Consider the following 15,955-nt stretch of genomic DNA (forward strand, 5'->3'; position numbering starts at 1 on the left):
TGCTTCCTGCAATTGCAGGCATATGAACTACAAGGAACCAGCAATTGTGAGGCACCTCTCATCCAGGCTGATGCCTTGGCTTGTGCTTTCAGACTGTTTCTTTCAGTGCTAAGTTGAATGAGAATAGAAAAGATAGATCTGTGCATCCGATCTCCCCAGTGGGCCCCAACCCTGTAAATTGGTTTACAGAGTCTCACCTGGCTGTGATGCTGTCAGAGAAACAGCACGGCCCAGGGATGGGAACACAGACCGGGGCTGAAAGCCCAGCTCAGCCACTTATTTGTTTACATGACCATGAAAATCTTCAACCTCTTTAAGTTTTAGTCTCCCTGCCTATAAAATGAAACTAATACTATCTACTTTGGAGAGTTCTCACCATGCCTAGAATGTAGTAGGGTTGACTACTCCTGATCTTGTTATCAGTCTCAGTTGAAGATTGTTACAAGGTGAGCCTGTGACACATTCCACTGGTTGGCTCTCAGAATGCCTTGGTTCATTGGGCCTGGTTCATTGTGTTATGGTTTCTCTGCTCTCTGTACCAGGAATAGTGAGTCTTCTAGGCAGCTGGTTTGTTTTTAAGTTGTGGATTTTATATATGTTGTAAAGATTATGTTTCCTTCTACTAGAATGTTTAGAGCGAAATCTGTACCCCCGCCCCAACTAGGACCTCATAGTGTATTAGCACATTAGTAGAGATGTTGGCTCCATCTAGTTTTATTGTCCTCATTTTCCTTTTGCCTCATTTTACTTTGAAACAAGGTGGGATATAAATAAATATGGAGTTATTACTTAGCTTGACTTAGACTTTAGAAAACTTTTATAGAGTTAAGCATGTTCTTGCATTTAAATGGAAGTTAATAATGTTCTGGTTAGAGGTTAAAGTTGTATTTTTTTTTTTAATGTTCCCAGAACGATTACAGCTTCCTTGATAGTACAACTGTTTGGTGCAGGAAAAGTTGTCCTGATTTTTCTAGGGAGAAGGTGAAATTCAGTTAACTTTTATTGGTTTCCATGAGATTCTGTTAGCCCCGGGTGTTTTGACCAGAGCCAAGTTCCATAATCATCCTGCCCTCTCATCTCCAGAGAAGACTCTCTCCTTTCCTTCCTTCCCTTCCCTCCCCAATACATACACAACCAGTTGATATTTCCATTTCCAGATGATTACTTCGTGTGGAAAAATTCTAGCATCATTTCTTAAGGGAAAAAGGCTGCATTTTCTGATCTTAGAAAAATTAATTAGTGGAAAAGACAGAGCTGGCTGAATTTCAGCCCTTGTGGGCTGAAAATTTTAGAGTGTAGTAGATGGCCAGTTGCTCTTAGCTGGAGGCACACTCTAGGGCAAATCAGTGATACAGGTCACAAGAGAGCATGAATATACAAAAGTTAATTTATATTCAACCATTTCATGCTAGGATTATATAAGAAACCCTGCATGTTAAGCAAGAGGAAGGTTTATTAAACAGTATGTGTACTGTGCCAATTCAATTTAATGAAAAACTAATTATAAACAGACCTGCCTGTCATCCCAGGAGATGTCTAGATCTCCAAGTCCCTGGTAGGTTGGCAGCAGGGTTTTGGATTTAATATGTTAAGTTGAAGTGGGGGGGATCTCAGCAGCATCTACCCTCTGTATCTCACATTAATCATGGCAAGTATCCTATTTAAAATTGGAAATATTTTCAAAGAATTTGAGCACTGTCATAGCAATAGTATGCAGCTTGGTCAAGAGGAAACCATGCTTTTCATGGTGTGGATTTATTATGGCAACAGTAGAATAGGAAATGAAAATTATTTCTAGCATTTTATCATGAATTGAGACTTGCTAATCTTTTATGCAGAATGAAGTTAGGAGCATATTGTCCTACACATTTCACATGTAACAGTTAAAATATTAGATCTCTAATATTAGGAGCAAAACTGGCATTATAGCTATCTAATTCAGACATCAGACTATTAATAGTAGTGAGGGTTTTTTTCCCAACTAATTTTGTGAAGGGAGGAGGGTGAGGATCTATATTGGTCTTGTATTTTCTGCACAAGGGCAGAAGAACTCTTAAATAAGTGATTAATAATCCCTGATCCCCTGTACCAGCTGAGAGGTGTTTACCTGTAAGATGTCACGAGTTAGGCAGGTCAGTAAAAGCCAAATACAGCCTGTGGCCAACTTATAAACAGATTGCATTCCAAAAATGTGTAACCCTAACTTAAAAAATTTTACATGTACACACATAGTATAGGTCTTGTGTATCTATTTAGAGAAGCAAATTAAATGATGTAGGTTCTCAGAATAGCCAATATGGAATTAGCCATTGGAACCCATGGTAGAAGGCTCAGCAGGACTCAACTGCTATCACCAGGATCAGGGAAGAGCTCTGGAAGTAGGGCAGTGGAACTGCCAGTGTCGAGTAGTTTGTGAGGTACAAGTTGAGCCTTTGGAATTGGTGAGAATTCTGAAAATCAGGAATAGGGGTAGAATATGGCCAGAACGTTCCAGCAACAACAGTAAAGGACTCTAGCACATAGGAACCAAGACCTCTTGATCCATATCGTGTTGTCCTAAGAGAGGCAGAAGCACAGAACATTCTCATTTGTGAAAAGCTCACCGAGGATCTGTTAACTTCTATCTGCGAAGCTGGGTGACCGCAATACAAAGATGAGTAAGACGGTTTTCTGACTTCATAGTCTCATGAATCATAACAACAGCTTCTCTTTAATGGGCTTCTGCTATGCTTCAGGGTACTGGGAAAGGCAGCTTTACCTAAACTATTTCTAATTATAACTCCGTCTTACAGGTTGACATATTAAGGCATAGAGACCTTACGTAATTTATACAAAGCCAATTAATATCATAGATATCTCTTCTTATAAATCAAATGTAGAATAATAAATCTATAAATTGTGAGGTAAATTCCATTCTTGGAGAGATATTTAAGAAGTGCCAAATTCTTGGGGCGCCTGGGTGGCTCAGTGGGTTAAAGCCTGTGCCTTCGGCTCAGGTCATGATCCCAGAGTCCTGGGATCGAGCCCCACATCTGGCTCTCTGCTCTTCAGGGAGCCTGCTTCCTCCTCTCTCTCTCTGCCTACTTGTGCTCTCTGTCAAATAAATAAATAAAATCTTTAAAGAAAAAAGAAAAAAAAAAAGAAGTGCCAAATTCTTAATTACATCTTGCCTTTTAGACAACATCATCTAAGCATCTATTTCTAGTATTTTTAATAATACTCTTTAATTTTATTTCTTTTTCTTCATAGTTGTACCCAGCACTGACTGGCTTAATTCCAGTCAGCATCCAGTTGAGACTTAAGACTTGGAACCTTCCATCTTTATTTTAATTTTATTGAATTCTGACACCTAAGGTTTTTGTTGTTTTTTTGTTTTGTTTTTTTAAATCACTAGTGTCAGTATTTCTACTTTTCTACTTCTTATTCGTTGCATAAAATAAAACAGACTACTCACATAATTGCACGAACGCTGCTCTACACTGCTGAAGTGGCTAACATGCTGACTTGAGGGAGCATGAGCAGCTAGAACCGTGTCTCCATCAGCCTGTATACATGCATCTGAGTTCAGTACCCAGAGGGGCTGTTTAGAGATGTTGAAGTGTAGGGCTGAAAGTGGGTTGACTGGAATTCAGATGTCCAAGGGGGCGGTGGGGAAGGATGCTGGCATTGGGGGATATTACATGGTATTTGCCCAAGGAACCCAGAAATGGCAAAGTCTATCCTGCTAGTCACTTTTTTACCCTGGGTGGTAGAAATGAATGTGAGGGAAATGCATACCTAAAGGAATATTGGAAAGAAAACAAATCCTTTATCGTTGGTTGAACTTGTGCCCCAAACTCCATAGCACTTTACCAGCAAAGCACTTTACTGGTAAGGTGGACGCAGCCCGTGGCCGTGCTTAAAACCTAATGGATCTTATCACTTATCTTTAGCCAGATCCAGACCTAACCACTCTTTGGTCCCATGAAAGAGCAAAAAAGAAGAGAGGACACCGGAGAGGAGTGCTATTACACCCACACACTCTAACTTTTCACTCACAATGTGCACTAGCAAATGTGGCATATCTGGCTTAGAATCCAGCCCTTTCGGAAAGGACAGTTGTTGGCTGGTGTTCATTCTAACATAAGGAAATCGAGGACTGCCCTAAGATGCTGAGCCGAGATTAGAATCTATGTTTTTCTGACCCCAAAGCCCACCTCCTTCTACAGTGTAAAGCTATGCTGCTTTCAAGGTCAGTGGGTCAGGGTAACAGAACCTGAGTGTGGTGAAGTGTCATCATTTCACATTAGTGGACCACTGTCTTGTTTTTAAGCTATTTATTCAGAAGTAGTAATTCTTGTCTCAGACCATTACCACAGACCGTGAACAGAAGATGTGAATCTGTAGAAACACAAGGAGGAAGCTCATTTTTAATGAATATCAGAATAACATCCAGTTTTCTATATTAGTATTTCTGTGGCCTGGCCCATAGTTCTAGACAACTTTGATAATAATAGACCTGCTGCATTTCCATAAAATAAAACTGCAAGGGATGAGCTCTTTTTAAGCTCCTATTAATTTAGTATGTAACGTTTAGTGAAAATGGCATTTAAGTGTGGTATTTGGTTCTGAGCAATATTAACAAAATATTATGAGCAAAATGTGATCTATACTTCTTGCAGGCCCATAGATGTTTTTTCTGCTGGTGAAGAGTGAGTCTTGGCCTCTGGGGCCTGCTCTGGCCTGGACTATGAAATAATAAGCAAGTCTCCAGGTCAGCTCTGGGTGAATGAAAGGCTGTGGTTTGCTCTGTAGAAATTTCAGGTCTTGCAGGATAGCAAACTGCCTGAAGCACAGCACATAGTGGATTACCTTTTGAACTTCCACATCACCAGATTATTTCAGTTTAAATTGTTTATAAAGCAACCCACAGTACTTCCTAGTCTGTCACAGCCCTGGACTCACCAGAGCCCTATCATTTTACCAACCCCACAGGGCTGAATAACATCTAGGAATCTGATTTTAATCAGACTTTCTCTCTTGGTCTTTGTGTGCTTATATACCGAATACACGTGCATACACATACACACATTTCCCCCAAAGATAAGTAACCCAACATTGGGGGAAAAAATTCTGCCCAGTTTTTTTAAGACTCTTTCAACAACAAAAAGGAGAGAGAGAACTGCATTTTCTCTCAAGCACAACCTGTGGGATCTTTCAGAATATCCTCCTCTAAGCCATATCTCCAGTGACTTCTGACTTACTCTTTGTGAAAGGGATGTACATGAAACATTTGCTCACTCTGTGTTTTAACTGAAAGAGCTGACCTTTTTTTTACATTTCGTTGACAGAATGTGATGTGTTATCAGGTCCGTAGATATTTTTTTTTGCCTTTTTCTTCATAGGGCTAATTTAGTACAGCCTCTGCTTTAATAAGGTTAAGATATAACAGACAATTTTAATTTCCTTTTCTCTTGAAAATAGAATTCTACTCAGAGTGTGAAATAGAGCATTTTGATTCTGTGCCCTAGGCACTATTTTAAGTAATTTCCAGGAGCAGTTCTCATTGGGCTCCTTGTTGAGTGTGTCTTCCTCCTTTCCAAGGCACGCTCTTCGGAGACTGGGCTTTGGACAATTTCAGTGAAAATCATTTGAGTAGTAATTTTACAGTCTCCATGTATTACCTGGGGTACAGTCTAGACGTGTTGTGTTATCTTGCCCGACAAGCTACTGATGTGTCTTTATTACCAGTGAAGTGCCCAGGTCACGTGTGCTGAGTGTTTGACCAGGATTATCTTTGTTTCTCTTCCTTGTCACTGGGAGCCTGAATGGAGTGAATGCTTGACCTTTTCCTGGTCAAAGGTTTTGAAGATTCTAAGCCCCAGTGCATGCAATTCCAGAGTAGTAGCAAGTCTTAAGGCTGCTGTGTTTTATATGGAGAGTGTGAGTAACGTTCATGCAGTTCTAACTCTTGGAACTCACCTCTGCCTTGTCCAGGTTCGGGCTCTATAAGGAGCTCTGCAACTCATTTATTTCTGCACTGAATGTTCCACAACACCTTCAGCTTTGGTATGGGAAAAATCCTTCTCCAAAGTCACTTCAGCAAAAAATTAAATATAATGTGTGAAACAGTTGCAACATATGTCTAGAACTCTGAAATTTTTTTCTGCTGAGTTTATTGTGTTTCTGGAACTATGTACATTAACGGGCAGATGAAGCAAATGTTGATGAGATACGAATTTTTATTTCACGAAATAGAAACAGAGTGACTGTTAGGAACTATTTTAGAGATCATTGGGTTTTCGTATTTATACACTGATATGTAGAAACCATTTATGCTTTCCTAGGTGCATTCTTTAGTCTCCTTATTTCTCTTTTGATTCAGTTTTTACATCTACTGGTTCAAAGATTTGGGGAGGGCGAAGTGGGGTTTCAGGCAAGTCTTTGTGTGCCTGTTTTCCCAGGAGTTTCGGTATACAGACCCTAAAGAATCATCTTGGGTTTATAGATCAGAAAGTAACAATTGCTCCATTGATTTTCAAAAGGCATGGAATCCTGTAGGCAGAACCCCATTAGGCTGTGCCCGTAAAGGAACCAGCAGCTTTTCACTAGTGTACTTGTTAAAGATTACCAGCCTTGATAGTACTAAATTTCAAAAGCTGGCAAAGTTAAGAAAAGAATAAGCAAAAGTAGCAACAATAGCCCAGTGATTGTGGCTTGCTATTGTTTGGGCTTTTTGGAAACCAGACATCAAAGGAAATTTTCTTCTGAAGGAATGGTTGAGATATAGTATAGCTAAATTTTTTTGTGTTGTGTTTAAGTTTCAAGTTACAGAAACAATCACAGATTAATTCCTAGCAAGCAGTGTGACATTGTAGCTGCCCCCTTGAAAAGCATCGGGGTTCGCATCTAAGTCTATACTGAAAATACTATTAATCTTAAAATTACATACTGTTGGTTCCATTTTTTCCCTTTCCCTCTTCCCCAGTGTCTTTACTTACCTGTTTGCTGAAAAAAGTTGCTGGTGGCTCTAAGATCTTAAAGGAGAACAAGGGATGAGATTTTTTTAAGAGGAGGCTTTTATACAAGGTAGCCTGCTGGTTCTGCTCCTTATGGATTCCATGAAAGTCTTTTCCTATGATTCCTGATTCCTCTTCCTTCCCACCTTCCATAAAAGATATAAATAAATAAATCATTCATTATTATTCTCTGTCCCCCTCTCTCTCTTTCTCTGTCTTTCCTCATACCAGACAATGAATCCTCCTCTTCCACCACCCCCCTTACTGGCCTCCACACCTCCCAGTGCTGCTACCGCTGTTGCTGCTGCTGCTGCTGCTGCGGGAATGGGACCTAGGCCCACATCGGGACCCGCTGACCAGATTGCACATTTACGGCCTCAGACTCGCCCCAGTGTGTAAGTGAGGGTGACATTTATTACTGCTTTAAAGTTCATTTCAGACTAAGCCCAATCAGCAAAAGTAGACAAACACCTTTCTGACAGGAGCTGGTGACAGGCTTATGGCTCACCAAAGTGGTTTGCATTCTGCAAACTTACACCCAGTCATGCATATAATTAGGAAACTGCTGAAACAAAATGGGTCCAAACATGAGCTCGCTAGGCAGCCATCCTGCTGAGTAAGGGCCTTTTACAGTTTAGGGAAACACAGTGTTCGCTTCTTCATAATACTATATGTACATGGAGCCATCTTTTTGTATGATTTCTTTTTGAGGTTTTTGTCTCCAATTTCATTCCTTGCAGTAATATACTAAGGAAGAGGAGGATACTCCACACAGATCAGATCTAGAGAGAGTGTGCATGTGAAAAGCTGGGAGTCCCCAGAAATAAGTATCCAGAAAAGTCTCATTGTCTTGTTCACTGTTTACCAATGGCAGAATACAGCTAAGATTTTTGTGGCTCCTACATTGTGTGATTTTATATGTGGAACATGTTAGAGCCCTGGTTTAAAAAAAAAAGAAAAAGAAAAAAAGAACAAAAACTGTTGGTTAGTGTTGCCTGCCTGGTTTCCATATGTTGGTGGCATAGTCACCTTGCATTGTGGGGTGGTTTTGTACTCTCTATGATCTGGGCTTTTTTTCCTTTTGACTTTTTCAAATTCAGCATTTTTTCTGGCTGAGCTTACAAAAGCAGGTGCAACCCGAGCCTCTAGGTTCAGCCTGTGTGTGGAAGGCAGCATGTTGTGCCTCCCAGTGGGATTTCGTGCCATATGTCCTCATTCGGGGCTACTTCCCACGTCTAACAAGTGCCATTTGAAAAGCTCAAGTTTCCCATTGGGTCCCTAATCCCCAGCAGCAGGTTAGGCACTTTGGGAAGCTGCATAATTCTTTCACACCCCACGAATACCATTTGGTGGGATAGTCACCTTCACACTGTGGGACCAGGTTGGCAGTTCTTAATCAGGAAGGCCCCTGTCTTTTAAATGTAGGCTGCAAAACCTTTTTCAGTGGAAGATTACCAGTGCTACTTACAGGTTTAAAGGATTATATTTTCTGTTTACACATGTATAGAATATTCAAGACTTTGTACCAAGGAAGAGTTTTTGTGCATCCTGGGGTTTATTCTGTTACTCAGCCTGGAAACACATATTCTTTCTATTCTAGGTATGTTGCTATATATCCATACACTCCCCGGAAAGAGGATGAGCTGGAGCTGAGGAAAGGGGAAATGTTTTTAGTGTTTGAGCGTTGCCAGGACGGCTGGTTCAAAGGGACATCGATGCATACCAGCAAGATAGGGGTTTTCCCTGGCATTATGTGGGCACCAGTCACAAGGTATGGTTTTGAATAAATGGTTTATTAAGTTCTAAACAGAGAAGCTTTGTTCACACTATAATTGCCTGTTATGTAGCCAACATTTTAAAAATTCATATCTATACTTGCGAAATCCCTTCTAACTCTAAAAATTCTTAGCTACTTTTCACATGGGGTATATGTGAAATTGTAGGTTTCCACCAATATATGTACTGGGGTTTTAAGTTATTTGCTTGAAGTTACATGTGAGAAGATCCAACTATACCATTTTCAACATTTTCTGCTTAAAAAATATCATGTTTAGTATAACAAAAAGCTACATTATTAACATGTTTACATAACATTTACTATATGCCATGCAGGCAGATTTCAAAATGCATATGACACATAGTAACTCCTGAGTCTTTAAGCAATTTGTTGGCATAGTTGCTATTATTATCCCCACTTAACAGATGAGAAAACGGAGGCACTGAGAGATTAAATGACTTGTCTGAGATCGCACAGTGAAGTGCTTAAACCTTGGTGTTTGGCTCTGTATTTATTCCAATAGCTTGGTGATTTCCTTGCAATTTTGGCAATTAATTTCTATGAAACAGTCAGAAATAAAATTCCTTAAATATGACCTTGATCCTTCAGTTAAAAGTGATTTTGCTCCTCAAGGGAATCTGACAATGTCTAAACACAATTTTGATTGTGTTTTTGTTGGCATATGGTGTATAGAAGCCAAGGATGCTGCTAAATGTCCTACAGTACACAGCACGGCCTCCTACCAAAAGGAATTGTCTGACCCAAAATATCCCTGAGGTTGAAAAACCATGTTATAGGATAATAGGAGCTTTAAGTATACAAGATTTTCTTTCCTTCCTCCCTACCCAAAATTTATTTAAAGATAGTCCACCTTCTTGTCACTGAGGAAAGTAGCCTTGGAAACTGAATGGAAAGACCTATAATGGCATTGCAGGAGCCCCAGTTTTTAGCTACTGGGCTTTTAATAAATGGTCCAGGTTTAGCTGTGTTAAATCTTTCCTCAAAACCCTGATTTTAAATAAATGGCTTAATGAACTGACATGTTTGTCAGCTGTTGGCCTTGATTTATAGGTTGGCCAGCAGCCTAATCAAATGAAAATCACTATTGTTGCAGATGGTGACAGAATGTTAGCTTCAATTTGACTTGCAGATTTTTAGTCAATATAAACCTTCTTTTCTGTATATATTAAAATCTACCTTCAGGATCCAGAAAATGGCAGATAGACCTTCCCTAGTGAGAAAAAACAAATAAACAAACAAAAAACCAGCACAACAACTGAGGGAAATAAAACAAAGCAAACCACAACAAAGACTAAGTTAATGAAGGAAAGCATTTTCATAACCTTAAAAACAAATTATTAAAAGTCTCTGGAGAGATGCTTACTTACAATAAATTCTCTGTTATTTATCATAGTAAATAATAAGGATGTTTGAGTTAATGAAGTATTCTATGTAGTAGAAAGTTACTATATATAGAACTGTTTAAGTGAATTTAGAATATTAAATACATGACATAAAACTACATTGAACCTAATTTAATTAATTCAACCTGTAAATGTTTTAGAGCTGTCTGTATCCCTGTACTGTATCCCTATACTGGAGGAATGTAAAAGAACCATTTCATGGGGGTCCTGCTTTCAAGGAACTTTTACTGAATCAGGAGTATTTAATAAAGAATTTACATGGTAAAAATAACACATTTTGTCATCAAGGACCATAGAAGGAAGAAATTCACATGAAACAATAGACTCATAAGGTCTTAAGCTCTAAGCCTTAGGCAAGGCTTCTTGAAAACAAGAGTTTTTTGCTGGACCTTATACCATACATGAGAATTAGATAGGCCAAGAGAAGCCAGAGAGAATATTCCAAGAGTGTGTGCATATGTGTATTTGCACATGCATGCATACGCACAGGCCCTTGTGCGATGCCGAACTGGAGGCAAGCAGGGAGAAGGGCAAAAAAAAATATGAGCAGAGCTATGAGAAAGGAGTGAAATTGCTAACATTACTAGCAGCAATAACAAACAGATCAACTTCTTTGATGGCTGAGGCAGAAGAATCCAAGGCCTTAAAGGGAGTGGAGGTGTTGAGCCTTGATATGGAAAGCTGAACCCAGTAAACACATATTCTTGAGCAGAATATGACATGTAATTTTCTGTGACTCACAGTGTATTTCCAGACCTTCCTCTCCTTCAGGGCCATCTTTGCTTTGAATTTTCATTCTTATATTTGGTAAAAATAATTCCATTCATTCTTTAAAATGTTCTATCTTAAAGCCCAGAGTCGTTTTTCTTGCCTTTCATTGTTCTCTCCTCCATTTTGCTGATGGATTGGGCTTTCTGTCTGTTTCTGTCTTGACAGGACCGTGACAAATGCTTCCCAAGCTAAAGTCCCTATGTCTACTGCTGGTCAGACAAGTCGAGGGGTGACTATAGTCAGTCCTTCCACTGCAGGTGGGCCTACCCAGAAGCTCCAGGGAAATGGTATGGCCGGGAGTCCCAGTGTTGTCCCCACAGCCGTGGTGTCAGCAGCTCACATCCAGACAAGTCCTCAGGCTAAGGTCTTTTTGCACATGACTGGGCAGATGACAGTCAACCAGGCCCGCAGTGCTGTGAGGACAGGTAAGGAGGAGACCAGAAAGTACCAGGAAAGGGGTTGCTTGCCTAATACCAGCTCTTCCATAACAGATGTTGAGAAAAGCAGATGTCGTGTTACAGTAATGAAGAACATTAGGAAATAAGGCAAGCACAGTCTAGTCAGTGGTACTCCACATCTGCTTATTTTGGCTAAGCCTGCCCCACACATTAATTCAAGCCCGATCTACAGATTGAAAGTCTGAAAGAAATTAGGCTGATCCTAAGAATGTCAGTAAGACTTGAAAATAAGACTTCTGCAGTCAAGACCATAGGAGCTCAGGTCTCAGTGCCATTAGCCACGTGACAACATCGTATTTAGCTAACCAGTGTGCTGATTATTTTTGATGAACTTAATCTCAAGTCTGTTTTAGACCCAGTGGGATCTTAAATAACTTTCTTCTTTCTATAGCATTGAAAACCTACCCAAGAGTCTTGGGTAACAGTGGTGAGGTAAACTTGTAAATTCTATCATAAAAACCAAAAGAAGGAAAAATGGTTAATTAGAAAAGGGAGAATAATTTTATTGATTGATTGATTGATTGATTGAAAAGAGAATCATTTTGAAAAGGCCTGGGGGCAACCTAATCTGACACTCTAGAGTACCACAAAGACAGACTGTGTCCATAAATCTGCAGAAAGACCTCTCCAACTGAACAGCCTGGGGTCATAGCTGAGTTTCCAAGCTCTCTACAGACTAAAGAGCTGATCTGGAAGGAAATACAGTGTCTAGGGACCCAGCTAAAATTAAGTGCTTTTAAACCAGCATACATCCATTATTTATTGTAAAAATGCAATAGTAGCCTTTCATTATGGTCTGATGTAGTGAAATGACTCATGTTTTGGTGAGTAGCATTTGTTAGAAAGTCCAATTTTGCTGTTTTCTCTCCTGTCATCTATTAGTTGCAGCACATAACCAAGAACGCCCTACAGCAGCGGTGACACCCATCCAAGTACAGAACACCGCCTGCCTGGGTGCTGCATCTGTGGGCCTGCCCCATCATCCTTTGGCCTCCCCACAACTTCCATCTCCAATGGCAGGCCCTGCCACCCACGTGGCTGCTGTTAACATGGGTCGAGTCAGTGCCCCCCTGGCATGTGCTGCGGCTGCTTCACTGACCTCTGCGAACATCACCACTGCCTCTCTGGAGAGTGAGCCTGGTGGCCGGGTGGTGACCATTCTTCCTGGACTCCCCACCTCTCCTGACAGTGCTTCATTGGCCTGTGGGAACAGTTCAGCAACAAAGCCAGACAAGGATAATAAAGTAAGATCAATGTCCTATTCCTCTGCTTATGTTGTGTCCCATCCTTTCTAACTAATGAAAGGACTCATTGTTAAGCAGTCCTTCAAGTGCTTACCATGTGTGAGTCACCACGCCAGGTGCTCGATTCATGATTCTCTGCACTGAAACACCCACTAGTTGCCAGGCCTTGTATTGTATGTTTAGGAGACCACAGTGAATAAGGCTTAGTCACTTCTCGTGCAGCTTACATCTCATGGAAGAATTTTCTTTACTCTTTAGTTACTCATTCTTTCATCATTGTGCTGTCCTTAATTCTTCCTATTCAACCAGTTCTACAAAAAAAATTTAATATACAAAAGGGTTGAAATTGTTGATCAGAAGTGTTGATGGTGGGTTTTTTCTACAGTGTATTGATTATAATCAGCATGGATACTTTTCCTCTTGACTTGAAATATGGGTGAAAAATTATTTTCTAAATTCATAGATCTTTTACAAAAATCTCTCATTTGGGGCTAAATTTCCAAGAAAAAATTAATGGAAAGCTGTGTTTGAAAGACTAACCTATGGTTGGGTTTGGAGATAGGTGGTTGGAGGCAAGGGAAATTGATAGTGAGTAATTGTGAACAGAAATTGAAGAGTGACAATAAAGTCTGGGTAATTGTATTACAGTCAAATGAAGTAGCAACCTGAGGAAAATCCTGTATTTTCCTCAGTATTTTGTGCATTCTCTCCTAACGTTCTAGTCCAATTCTGGGAAGCTCTAGGGTAGTCATAAACTCTTAGCCACCTGGTTCAGTGGTAATGTATGTCACTCTATTTAAATGGTTACATAAGCCTGTAAATAGGGGTTTATAAGGAAATAAACTTTACAGCCTACTAAAAAGTTAATATTTAATTGTTGGGTTAACCTTAGCATTTTTGAAAAAGATTGGTATCTGTTCAATGTTTATAATTAACTACATTAAACTTGTACTCAAGCTGACATGTTCATCTTTGTCCGTATCTTTAAAGAATTGTTTTGTAGTTCAGAATTTAAGGTTTCAGGACAGTGAGTCATTGAGAACAGGGACTCTGCAGTTCCTGCCCTCCCAGGAAAGAATTCATTGAATCACAGGCTTGAAAGGGACCTATGCCAGGAGAATAATGGCTCTCCAAAGATGTCTATATTCCTGAGCCCTGAAAGGAGAATAGGTTTCCTTCCATGGCAAAAGGTATTTTATAAAGGTCTTGAGATGAGGGGATAGTTTTACATTATCTGGGTGGGCCTCATATAATCACATGGGTCTTCCTGAAAGGGAGGTAGGAGGATGGGTCCAGAGGAGATCAAAGTGATTCAAGGAAGGAGCCACAAGCCAGGAAATGCAAGCAGCTGCTTCTAGAATCTGGAAAAGACAAAGAAACAAATTCTTCCCTAGGGCTTCTGTAAGCGATGTAGCCCAGCTGACACCTTAATTTTAGGACATGTTTTTACCACATAATTTGTGGTAATTTGTTACAGCAGCAACTAATACAGGACCTAACAGGTTATCCTGTTGAGTCCCCATCCTTGGCAGATAGCCACTGGCCTCTGTTTGGACACCCTCATTGACCATGAATGCCCTAGCTCAAGAGTGTCCCATGCCGTTTTCTTTATTTTGAGGGGCTACATAAAAATTGTTGATCTTCTTTCTGTATGATACCTTGACTTATTTCAGAGTTATCTTCCTTTTTAAGGCTATATTCCTGAAGTTTTTGTCACTACTACTTTTGTCACAGATTACAAATTTTCCTTCTTAAATCTCCTATGCCTCATTGAGTGTTCTGGATATATCAGGGAGACTTCATTTAATACACTGTTCCAGAATTTTCCAGACAGTCCGCAAATACAATATTGTCTTCTTTTTGAAAGTTAAGATTTCACATGCCCTTCTTGCCCCGCTGAGTTGACCTGATTTCAGGTTCACCAGGATTAGTCAAAGATTATTTTGTTGCGTTTTAGCCCTTAATTTTCTCTCTGTGCTGGGGTGAATTCATCCTGGCAAGGAATTATTGGATCTCTAAATCCCAGTCTCTTCACCCATTTCCCTCTTATCAAGGTTTGTTCTTTCTTTCTAGTCTGAAAATTATCCTTCCCTTTCTTTATATGTTCTGAGAACCACCATCCATCTCCAACAGCAGGTCTGTATCCTTCCTGTTCTTCTTGTTTCAAACATTACTTTAAGGCTGTCCCCACACCCCTTTATTTCAAGTTTAAGCTGTTATGGACCACGATATGTTCTTTCTTATGGACCCTTCTCTTGATCTTTTTGTACCGAGTCCTTTAAAAATTTGAGCCCATTAGGCCGCTCTCTGGGGGATCACATTAGTGCCTTTAGATGCCTCCACATTTTCATCTGCTCAGATAATTTGCAGCTGTATGGTTAGAATTTCATTCTGGAGAGCCCTCCCATTCCTCTTGAAGTCTCTTTCCTTTTGAGTTTCAGGTCATGCATATATTTTCTTTGACTTTTAAAATCAGTTTTTTTAAACCAGAGTTCAAATCTGACTATAGCCAACTTCTCTTTGGGTGCTTACTTCGAAGTTTTCAATATTTCTGCTTCACTGACCGAACCTTTCCACCCCCTGCTGGTCCCCACCATTCCCCCAGTTGATCAGATTTAGATCCAAAGTGAGATTAAATGATTAACAATTCAAGGAAAAAGTACATCAGAGATTCTAATTGTATAGAGACCTAGTTTTAGTTGAGACTTCCAGCAGGTATCTAGGTATTTGACAGTCCCCTTGTTATTTCTATCTGCTTTCATCATTTTGTGATCAACATCATCCATTTACTTAAATTCTTTAGATAGTGTGTGGTGTGTCTCTCAAATAATAGCTTGTCAATTGCCCTGTCCTTTTCTCTCTACATAAATTGTCTGCAGTGAGCTACCACTGGTATTCCATGGAGATCTATAACTTTTTGATGTGCACACAGGACTACTGTGGCTCCTTGCCTAACTAAGCTATTCCTTTTGAACAATATTTTATTTGGAAGTCTTACCTCTAATGTGTTTCTGTTCTTGATTGATTTAAAAAAAAAAAAAAGTGTTTTTGTCCCTGTAGCTAATTTGTCTGGTAACTGCGTTCTGTGGTTTGGTTCTATGGTTTGATAAGCATCTGAAACTCTACAATATATTTCCAAACATTATCTGTTATTTCTTATTTGAAATCCTGGATCTTTCTGCCATTGTTATTCTTCTTTCTATGGGATCCCTCATGTCTTCTACAGCTATCAGTTTAACAGCTCTATCTGGACATTTTTCTAACTGCATATTCAGTTTGAAGG

General features: G+C 39.8%; 1 protein-coding gene across 1 annotated transcript in view; it reads left to right on the forward strand.

Annotated features, from left to right (window-relative positions):
* The window catches only part of SH3RF1 (SH3 domain containing ring finger 1), a 184,017-nt gene that overhangs the window by 150,616 nt on the left and 17,446 nt on the right, over positions 1 to 15,955 (forward strand). The window contains exons 7-10 of the mRNA XM_047717709.1: positions 7,230 to 7,393; positions 8,599 to 8,769; positions 11,136 to 11,395; positions 12,311 to 12,672. Of these exons, the coding sequence (XP_047573665.1) occupies positions 7,230 to 7,393; positions 8,599 to 8,769; positions 11,136 to 11,395; positions 12,311 to 12,672 (957 nt within the window). The remainder of the gene's footprint in view (positions 1 to 7,229; positions 7,394 to 8,598; positions 8,770 to 11,135; positions 11,396 to 12,310; positions 12,673 to 15,955) is intronic.

Source organism: Lutra lutra, chromosome 2 (assembly GCF_902655055.1).
Source record: "Lutra lutra chromosome 2, mLutLut1.2, whole genome shotgun sequence".
In the NCBI taxonomy this organism is placed as follows: Eukaryota; Metazoa; Chordata; class Mammalia; order Carnivora; family Mustelidae; genus Lutra; species Lutra lutra.